At 43.0% G+C, this 11,348-nt stretch overlaps 1 protein-coding gene across 1 annotated transcript in view; it reads right to left on the minus strand.

The window, feature by feature from the left end:
• Positions 1–6,714, minus strand: part of TBC1D21 (TBC1 domain family member 21) — a 12,159-nt gene extending 5,445 nt beyond the window's left edge. The window contains 3 exon segments of the mRNA XM_006922641.1: positions 477–580; positions 721–828; positions 6,655–6,714. Of these exon segments, the coding sequence (XP_006922703.1) occupies positions 477–580; positions 721–828; positions 6,655–6,714 (272 nt within the window).
• Between the last annotated feature and the right edge of the window lie 4,634 nt (positions 6,715–11,348).

An 11,348-nucleotide genomic window follows, 5' to 3' on the forward strand; every position in this document is an offset into this window, starting at 1 on the left:
GACCTCCAGAAATGAGAGAATGCATTTCTGCTGTGGTACTTGGTTGTGGTGCTTTGTTGCAGCGGTCTCAGGAAACTAACACAGGTGGGCTCTTGTCCAACTCTCAGAAATCCCCAGCTGGCCCTCAGATCCCCTACTGCCCTGGATTATTCTCCAGCTGGCCGATGTGTGTCAATCTTCCCCACCTCGAGTAGGCTGCCCAGGCCCTAGGGAAGGATGGGATGGGACTGGGAGCTAAGAGCAGTTGCTGGGGCCAAGCCCATGATGGCAGACTGTGGGCTGGTAAATAGAAGTGGGCGGGGGCAGTGAAGGACCCTCCTGTGTGTGGGGCCTGGATCAGGAGCGCCACAGGGATTTTGTCACTCAGAATGAGAAGCCTGTTTGGAAGAAGACTGAAACTGCCAGGCTGGGGTGAGCACCCCTTTCCTCCTGTACAACCACCCACCCTTCCCTTGATAAGATCTGAAATGTTCTACCTCCTTGTGCTGTTCATTGTGAGCCGCTCATCCTGGGAACTTTGCCATGAGTAGTAGCCTGTGAGGAACTTCCAGGCTTCTGTCCTCACAGAGGGGTGCAGACCCTGGGGTAGGAGTGGGATGTGAGAGGTCATGGGCTCTCCAGATGCCTGCCACAAGGGCCCTCCTAACACCATGCCTGCCCCCTTGTCCACTCATGCCCCCCAGTTCCAGGACAAGGCCAAGGATAGCTTGGGGACCATACCCTTTCCAGAATGTTAACACAAATGAAGTCTCGTGACTTGGCCAACTGACCGTTCTCGTCGAAGAAGCCATCCCATTCTGTCTTGTCAATGGATGGCTTTCTCTTTACCTGGCAAGGACAATCACTTAAGCCCTCCGTGAGGGGGCTTTGGCCTTTCTTTTAAGTGTGATTTTTAAATGAAATGCTCTGGAGTTTGCAATGTTAATCTAAGTTCACAGTCTCTGACTTACGTCTGGAAATTTATCCTGAGGAAATTACTGAAAATATATAGAAAAATGTTGTACGCACAATAATTTTCATTGCACACTGCTTACCAAAGTAAAAAGTGCAAGTGCTCTAAATGTTATGCAATAAGGGAATAGTTAAGTAAACCATGGTTTATATACTCAATGGAATATTATGAGGCATATAAAATGATGCTTATAAAAAGTGAATAATAGTCTGGAAAAAAACAAATGTTAACAGAAAAAAAGCAGAATACAAAACTATACATTCAGTATCTATACTCCATGTATGTGTTATATATTATAAAAACTATACCTTATATACTCTAAAATATAGTGAGTTAACCACTATAAAAATTCTGTAAGAAAGAACATTAAAAAAATACCAAAAAAACCTCCACCTAAAAACAATAGTGATTACTTTGGAATGATAGGATTATAAGTAAGTCTTCACTTTTTCTTATAGTTCTAAATTTCTCTGTAATGATGTACACTACTTCGATAACAAAAAAAAAAAAAGTGCTAATTAAACATATTCATGAGCTCCATTTTACCTTTCCTGGAAGAGTAAAACAATTTATCAAAAGGAATGGTTTCTGGTTTACATAAGGTGTGAGTGTGAGTGTGAGTGTGAGTGTGTGTGAGTGTGAGTGTGTGTGTGAGTGTGAGTGTGTGTGTGTGTCTGGGGGGAAGTGAGAGCACTGCATGCAAAGTAATTAAAAATGCTCATAAAACAATAGCTAGGAGTTAGAGTTCTTATTGAAATGATCTGCCATTAATATACACCTGTGCACATGTGTGACTCAAATTTAAATTTGCATACGTGTCACCTGAGAGTCTTAAAATGCAGATTATGACTCAGAAGGTCTGAGGTGGGGCCCAAAATGATGAATTTCTAACAAGCTCTCAGGAGATTGCTGACTACTGCTTCACTGACCACGTGAGCAGCAAGGTATTAGATGGAAAAACAGCACTGGGAATTAAAAATAAGAGCCCACAGGCCCAAATTTGGGATAATTTCCACTAAGTCTATGTTTGATAGGGATGAATTGAGCAGCATACTTTAATCACTCATACATTATCTTCTGAACCAAAATAGGACATGTGGACCCAAGAAGGTACAAAAAATCTCAGTGTTGGCTTAAACTTGGGAAGCAAGATCTGCCCTGATCCCATGGCCCAACTGCACAGACACTGTCATCTGAGCCAGTCAGAGCTAGGCTTCTGCCCTTCTGACAGCTGTCATGTTCTCATAACCTACACTCAGTCAGAACCTGCAACTCAGTAGGCACTGTGGCAGGACTAGACAGAGAAGGCAATAGGCAAAGCTGGGCTGTGTCCCTGGATCCCTAATTATAAAAGGAAATGCATGAAATTTAGGAATGCATATCCATATAGTCAGTTGGTAAATTTCTGTAATAAATACAACTGATTTCGATGGGAATTTATTGAATCCTTAGATCAATTTGGGGAGCACTGATTACACTATTGAGTCTTCTGACCCACGAACATGGTATATTTCTCCATTTATTTAGGTCTTTAATTTTTTCTCTCAGTAATGTTTTGTAGTTTTCAGTGTATAGGTTATTCATATATTTTGTTAGATTTATCCTTAAATATTTCTCTTTTTTGCACGCTACTGTGAAAGTGTTGTTTTTAAAATTCAACTTCCATTTGTTCCTTGTTAGTATATAGAAATACGATGATTTTTATACATTGATCTTGTATCCTGAAACCTAGCTAATCTCACTTATAGCTTTTAGGGTGGATCCATGAGACTTGTTATATAGACCAAGGATCAGAAACTATATCACCCATGTGCCAAATCTGCCTCCAACCTGTTTTTCAGATAAAGTTTTATTGGTACACAGCCATGCCCATTCATTCATGTATTGTCTATGACTGCTTTCATGCTACAATGGCAGAGTTAAGTAGCTGCAACACACAAAGACTAAAATGCTATCTTGACCTTAACAGACAAAGTTTGCCAGCCCCGACATAGATATCACGTTGTCTGTGAATAAAGGCCGTTTAACTTCTTCATTTCCAGCTTAGAAGCCTTTTATTTCCTTTTCTTGTTTTCTTCATTGGCTAGAGTCTCAAATGCAATGTTGAATAAAAGTGGTAAGAGCAGACATTTTTGTTTTGTTCCCAGTCTTAGAGGAAAAGCATTTGGGCTTTCATGATTAAGTATGATGTTAACTGTAGGCTTTTTGTAGCTGCCTTTTATCAGGTAGAGGAAGTTCCCTTCTATTCCTAGTTTGCTGAGATTTTACCAGGAATAAATATTTAAATTTTTTTTTCTTTTTTAAAAATTATTTATTTTTTTTAATTGAAGAAATGATTTAATTTTTTTCCTCCCATCTATCTCCCCCCTTCCCCATCCCCCCTTCCCTCAGGTAACCACTAGTTTATTGTCCATGTCCATGAGTCTCTGTTTCTTTGTCCTGTCCATTTGTTGCTTTTAGGTTTATACTCCACATGTAAGTGATATCGTGATTTTCAACTTTTTCTGTCCGGCTTATTTTGCTTAGCATGATTATAGGTCCATCCATGTTGTAATTTTTCAAATGGTGTCCTGCTTCTATGGTTTTTCTTTTTTTAGTTTGTTAATATGGTAAATTATATCAAATGATTTTGAATGTTATATCAGCTTTGCATTTCTGGGATAAACTCCATTTGGTAATGATATATTATCCTTTTCAGGATATCTTTTGTTAAAATTTCATTTAGGATTTTTGCATCCATGTTCATAAGAGATATTGGTCTATAATTTTCTTGTCTTGTAATATCTTTGATTTTAGTATTCGGGTAATGTTGATCTCATAAAATGAGTAGGAATGTATTCATTCTTTTCAATTTTTTCAAAAGTTTTTGTAGAATTGCTAATATTTTGTTCTTTAATGTTGGTACAACTCACCAGTGAAGCCATCTAGGCCTGGAGTTTTCTTTGTAGGAAGATGATTTTTAACTGCAAATTTGATTTCTTTATTAGATTTGAGGATGGAGTCAGAGGAAATTGTTTTATTTTTTACTTTAAAAATGAGAGATTTATGGAAACCAGACATTTTCCTTCTAAATCACTTTACAAAATACAAGTAAATAATACAAAAAATAACAAGGAATTAACAGAAACATAAAGCATAAAAATGATAGCAACCCAAATAAGTTAATTATGAAAACAAACACATTAAATTCTCTTATTAGTTGTAAACACTTAAAAGCATCGACAATGTACTAGGCACTGTTCTAAACACTATATATATAAACTCCTTTAATCTTCACAACCATCTATGAGGTAGGTGTAGTTATTACACTGTTTTACAGATCAGGGAATGGAGGCTGTAAGAGCATTAATTAGCATATCCAAAGTCACACAGCAAGTATCAGAGCTGAGATGTGAACCCAGACCTGTTTGGTGCAGGAGTCAGGGCGCTGAACTCCAAAGCCATGCTACCAGGAAGGGTAAAAGGCAAGGATTTTCAGTTTAAATAAAAAATATACATCTACACAGGCTGTTAGCAAAAGATATACCTTAAAATTAAATGTCATTGAAAGATTAAAAATAAAGATGAACAAATATATGAAAAAAGGGACAGACATAATGAAAGAGTGGCAAAGTAATCAAAGTAATATGCACAACACACCTCAATAAAAGATATGGCATCAAAACAATAAGGAGAGATAATTAAAAACATCACAAGAAGTCATATGCTGAGTGTTCCAAGAATTTGCATTACTAAACTTCTACCTGCAAAAAAAGGGTCATCTCCCTACTTTGCCATGGCTGAATTCATTTGCAAAAAGTCACCGCCTTCTCTTTTTATGAAACTCTATTTTTCTCTGCCCTCTAATTCCTTGTATCTCCCCAAACCTAAGCAAACTATAAGCCACCCAACGAGAAGATCTAAGAACATTTTGGCTAGCAAGCCAAGCACAAGCACAAGAAGTTTGTTGACATGCAGAGGGCTAAAGGTGAAAATTTCCACATGAAAGCCCCCGCCCTCTCTTCTCCCAGTATATCCACAGTATCTGTCTGGGCCAGAAATCACAGGGCCTGCATCTGGGGTCGTTCAAAGTGATGGAGATTGTCCACTCAACAGCCTTTCAAACCTATCCTCATTCTCCCATGTTCGCTCATTCCTTGTTCCACCAACTTATTAACACTCTGCACAACCATCTGGGACAGTGACTTGGTACCTGGGGAGGGGGAACTATGTAGTCCATGAGGTGCTGGATACCCCTTCAGCGGTGCAGTACCTGCTTTCCTAGTCTCTTGGGAAGAGTATGGCCAGGTAGAGCAGTTGTGGAAATCTCCCACCTTCAATGTGTGCCTAAGCAGGTTAAAGCTCTCCACTAGCATAGCGCCAAATAAAGCCTGGGACTGTTCATTGACTCCACTTAAGGTTTGCAACCTGTTTTGCGCTCCAGTTCACCCGAGGGAAAAGGTATACTCCCAACGGTAATAGTGGCTCACTGTGTCGGTGATTCTCAACCGGGGAGAGGGGAAAGGCCCAAAGAAAAGAGGGATATTAAAATTGGGAAGGGGGCCTTAAGTGCACTTGATCATTCCCCGGGTGACTACCAACAACCCAGGTGTGAAGGGTGTACTATCAGTATGCTTGGTGATTAAAAGAGTGGTTTACTGCAGTGGTTCTCAAAGTCAAGGGCACATCAGAATCACCTAGAGGGCTTGTTAAACACAGATCACTGGGCCCTATCCCCAGAGGTTCTGGTTCAGAAGATCTGGGGCCCAAGAATCTGCATTTCTTACAAGCTCCCAATTGATATTGATGCCACAGGTTTGGGCGCTACACTTTGAGAATTACTGGTTTAGAAGATGGACTCTGCAGCCCACCTGTCTGGGTCTAAATACCAGTTCTGCCACTTAATAGCTTTGTGACTGTAGGCAAGTTACTTAGCCTCTGTGCCTCAACTTTCTCACTTATAAAATGATGGCCATAGCATCATCCATCTCACAGGGTTATGATAATAAGCGACTGTAAATAAAACATTTATGACAGTCATTGTACATAATAAATGCTATATGACAGTTAGTTGGTTTATTATTATCTTTCTCTAAGTTCAGAGACATGAAGGAAGATATAAATTCAAAACAAGGCCTGGTGGTAATCTGCAATAAAGCAATAACATTTAAAATTCAGGGAGAGAGGTACCAATTTTGGATTTCTGCTTTTTTATGTATCACTCTCTTAATCGCTATGATTAATGAGACCTGAGACTGGTTAAGGTCATTATAATTAGTTATTATAATTTTGAAAAACATACTGTGTGGAAAATTTTTATGACTGAAGCTGACTTCTAATGAAAAAATTTATCTTACTAACTAGGTTTGGAACTATGGACTAACAAAAGCATTACTGCCACCTGGTGGCAGCACACCAAAATTGTTGGCAAAAGCACCAAGGAAAATTAAAAAGCATCTTCAAAACTGAACTTGCAAACCTAAAAATCATTAGTTATGATGTTGTATATGGAGAAAAGGCAACATTAGTTAAGAGAGAAGAGTGAAAGTGAACCTATGTTTTTCAGTTCTGTCGTTGGTGCCAATAGTGAGACCACAACATACCTGACTCCCCTGTCTAGGCCAGCTCTGGGTTTCAGTCTTTCCCACCCAGCGGAGGAAAATGGCCTAATACAAACCGGAGGTTGGGAAGGGAGGGACTTGGAGCTGATGAAGAATACATACCAGGATGAAAGAGGCCGACAGCCTGGCAGAGAGGCTGTTTTCGGGAGAGAGGGTGGTCATGGGCCCTGCTGGTTGTCCTCAAAGCAGCCTCCGATCAGAGCTCACCTGGAGCTCTAAATGATGCTTAATTAGCGGGGAAGGTGATCTTCCTTTAGGGAAATGGCCTCTCCTGACAGAACTGGGCCTCTCCTGACTTCCCACACTTGATCAGAGCCAGCCAGCTGTGTGTCACTAGGTTCCTGGAACCCTCATCACAATGACCTTGGAACATGGGAGTACTCAGCTTTAGAGGTAAGACACACCCAGAAGCCAAGAAGACTGAACCTACCAGTCACCTAGAAAAACTGTAGTACATACAGGATGTTCAGTAGAGATTGGGATCAGGACATGTAGACTAGTCAGGGAGGGCTTCCTGGCAGAGGTGGGCCAGGAAGTCCTTCTCTCTATCTCTGTCTCTCCTTTCTCTGGGACTCACTTCACTACTTACCCCACAAGACCAGGGCCTGAACCTGGAAAACACCTAGAACTGGAGCTTCAGATTTCTTCAGTGCAACTTCCAGACATTCAGAATTAGTGAGTCTGGGCTGGAGACCTGGGGAACTGTATTTTGAAAAGCTCCCTGGGTGACTTGGATTTAGTATTTGAATGGTAGCTTCAGGAGGTAGAGACCAGTTTCATTTATCTTTATATCCAGAGCATTTAAGAGAGTACCTGAGTGACTGAATAAATGATTTAACTGAATGGAAAATAAATGAAACTCTCTTAGATCTCATCTCACTTTCCTCTCTGCATGTATTACAGAGATTTCTATACCTGCCCCGCTTCCCCTCCTACCCTGAGTTCCTTCAGACCAGGGTCAACATCTGATTCTTTTGTACTCTCCCCTCCCAGTGCCAACCCCGCCACCTAGCACTTGGTAGGTGCTCAATATTTGTTGAATGAACTGGAGGAGTTAGCTCCTCTGGGCTCCAACATCATCAGTTCTCCACCTTAAGCATCACTTGCATTTCTACTAAGATCCCAGTTGTGAAAACCATCATCTAGCACTAAAGCCTCCTAAGTTGTTAGGAGATGATGATAATTAGACCAACCAAACTGGAGTCAGGAGCTTGGAGTTGGAATTTGAACTCTGACCTCAAATTTGGATGTTCCCCCCTTCTGAGCCATGGGTCTCCCAGCCATGAAATCAGAATATGGTCAACCTCTGGCTTTCACATTCTTATTAATGTAATGAATCAGCATCCATATGGAACTCTTCAGTGGATACAATTCATCGTCTCATTTACTGTGACTAGCCTGCTAGTTTGTGGCACTGCAGGAGACCTTTTAAATCAAAACCCCACTGTGTTCTCTGCCTCCCTCCACTACTCTATCCTAACCCAGGAAAGCATTATAACCTCTTCCCCTTAATCTGCTGCCCCTGGGTCTTCACAGAGGAGGAGGTGGGCTAGCTTTGTGTAGGGAGGAAGTGAAATAAGGACAGGACCGCCTCCCACACAGGGTGCCTGCATTCTAAGGTCTGCAAGAAGCTTCCAAAGGAAATGTCCAGAGCAGGAGACATGGCGTGGGCATTACTCACCGCTTGGGATTATCTATGCCTCTGTTCCTCCACGTCAATGACGTCGATAACTGAGAATTAACTGCAATTTTTTCCCTGAGAAGCTGGGGAGTTGGAAAATCTGAGTGCTAAATCCAATGTGGCTTCTAAAATGCACATGATAGGCACAGATCATCTACTGAACTTCCTTTCACCTCTGGCTCCTTCTCTGCAAATTTTAGATAATAACCCTGTCCCAAATTAGCCAGTACAGTTTGGTCATATCATAAAAGCCTCATAAGCAACTACGTGGAGGCTTAATATTCAAACAGGATTGTGGACACTGTGCTGAAGCAAGAAGGGTTTCTGATCTCTTTTTCTCCTTTTCCTAAGGCTTACAGGGAGTTTACACACGTCAATCTCATTTTCTCTAAGGCTGAATGGTCTCTACCATGTCCATTGATTTACAAAACTGCCCAAATTCTTTAGATTTCCCCTGTATTACTTTTCTTTTATACGTTTCTCCCTTCCTGATGGGAGCCCAGTTTTCTGCTTTAAATTTCTGTACATGGGAATACTTCAGGTCACAGAATCCTAGGTATAAAAACATTATTCTTGGTATGGAAGTATGGACCAAGGCTGGAGAGATCTAGAATTTGCATTAGAGAATTCCTGGGACCCAGCAAACCCCCCGGCTCATCTTTTCTCTGAGGACTCTGGCTGTCCATTGGCTGACAGGGATGTGGTGGTGAGTTGGGAGGACTGACTTGAAAGGTGCCTGTGGAGACCCTCTCCTCCTCAGAAGTGCAGTGTTTATGTAGTGAGAAAGCTCATGGGCTTTGGTGCCAGAAAAATCCAGGTTAAAATCCTAATCTTGCCACCCGCCAACCATGTGACCTTGGTCTCTGCTGAGAAGAGCCATCTCACGCCTGCAGTCTTTCCACCCCTCGGCAGCAGAAGAGCAGGCCTTAGGCCTGGAACACTTCGTTACCAAGAGGTAAGAGCCCTCACAGCCTATGCTGGATTTATTGCCTTGTGTGTGAATGACTTCCCCTGTTCCAGATTCAATGCGTGCTCCTTTGCTCTGTCTTACTGTTCGTGCCATGTGGCACCTGGCCAATCTCACTGCTCTGTCTGCTCCCAGCAGGGAGGGAATGGGGTTTCTCACCTGCAGGATGAGAGGGGTGTGTGCAGACTATCACTGTTTCAGCTACGGGACTAGACTGCTGGCCATGGAGGACTGAGACCCACTGCTGAAGCTGATTGAGCTCTGTCTCTTCTCTATGTGAGTACAACGTTGTTCTCACCAGTGCCTAGGTAGTTCATGTCTTTCTCGGTGACTCCAATACCTGAAAACAGTGGAGTGGGTTGACATTCTAGAATGCTGCTCCTGGGGATAGGCATTGCTGTGCTATTTGCTTTCCACCATGCAGTGGAGCACCTCTCTAGAGGGTTGGTAACAAGTATCACTTGCATCTCTTACCTTTCTGAGTCTCAGCATCCTCATATGTGCCCTGGTGGAGGGGAGAGGGGTGATAATGTCTCATGGAACTGAAGGTGAGTGAGGTATATGTGTGAAGACCCTGGCAGGGGCCTGGAGGAGATGGGCACCCAATGCATGGGAGTAACTAGTAACCTCAGCTTCACCATCAGAGTTACCAATGCCCAGGATGTGTCCATAAAACTCTCTATGAACCAGATTTGAGTTAAGATGCTGCCTGCCTCCACAAGGCTAGTAGTAACATCAGTGCAAAAGTTCAAAGCTCCGTGAGCTGGTCAGCTTCCGCTTCTCTACATTTCTCCAGGAACGTAGGCCCAGGATCACTGCAAAAGCAGGATGAGGCCGGTGTTAGAAACCAAGTTCACTCCAGTTCTCTTCATGTTGATGCAACATGACACAACTCTGTGAAATGCGATGTGACTGTGTCCCTGTAGCAGTGAGCAGGTAGCCCCCTTCAAAGGACACCTACCCGTGACTGTCTAAGTCAGGAGAACTCTAGTTCTTGGTATAAATCCCATGCTTTCTCATTTTATTTCGTTGCGAGTGCCAACAATCTTTTGTGCTAAAGCTCTACTTTTCTCTTCAGCTTTCGTTGTGGGGAACCAGGACAAGTTTAGATTCAGCAGCAGGTTTTCTGCTCTCACCCTCATGGAGCGTGGTATTTCTGACAATGCTGAAGACAGCTGCGCATCATGTGTCACCAGCATGAGAGGAGCAGAGGCATGAGGCTGGGGGGAAAAGCAGCTTTTTTTCTGAGCATGAGGTAGTTGGAATTCCCCAGAGCAATAGCCAGCATAGCCACCCTGAAGTCTCCTGAGCTAACTGGAATGCAGTAGGATTATTCACTGCATTTTGGACCTTTTCATCATCTTGGGGAATCCTCACTTGCTCTATACTTTCCCTCTGTCAGTTGAAGATAACACCTCTGTTGTCTCCCATCCAGCTGTCGTGTACGCCAGAAATAACCCAGAGGAGCAACTCTGGGCAGAAGACACCCTAGTTAGCAAAAGAGAGGCACTCAGCCCTGGGCAGCTGAAGCTGAATCCCCTTGAGCTCCCATCGTGGTGCTCGTGCTCCTTGCACCCCAGCTCAGGCTCCTGGAGCAGCACCAAGTGAGTAGCTCTGACTCTCACCAAGCCCAGGCTGCATCTTTCTTGCTGCCATGTCTACTGCTTATTTGACCCCCAGAAATCCTCTCTTGTCCCTGGACATCCCAAGCACGGCTACCTTTTATAGGGCACTTGCTATGTACCTCAGGTGAAGTGCTTTACATATGTCGGTGCTGACCTTGACCACTCTGGGAGGGGGACAGAGGGTCACAGAAGTTACTTGGTTGGGATCATCCAAGCAGGAAGTAGGGAGCCAGAAACTTCCCAGCTCTCTTGAGCTCTGCAACTAGCCAGGCTGTCTCTGTGTCACATGGAGCTGCATTGCCCCCGTTACCCCCGCCCTTACATCCTCTTGGCAGAAGCAGGAATCTTCAAACCCCTTGCTGGCTCCGGGGACTGTGATGCCACAGCCCAGCAGGGAGGAGGGAGTTTGCTATAACTCTTTCTCCAGATTTTAAAATAGTTATTCTGTCCAAAACCAGAACATGTGGTGATGGTCGGGAGAGGGAGTGGGGATGTGTTACAACCTAGCTTGTAAAGAGGATGG

The sequence above is a fragment of the Pteropus alecto genome, unplaced genomic scaffold (assembly GCF_000325575.1).
Source record: "Pteropus alecto unplaced genomic scaffold, ASM32557v1 scaffold38, whole genome shotgun sequence".
Taxonomy (NCBI): Eukaryota; Metazoa; Chordata; class Mammalia; order Chiroptera; family Pteropodidae; genus Pteropus; species Pteropus alecto.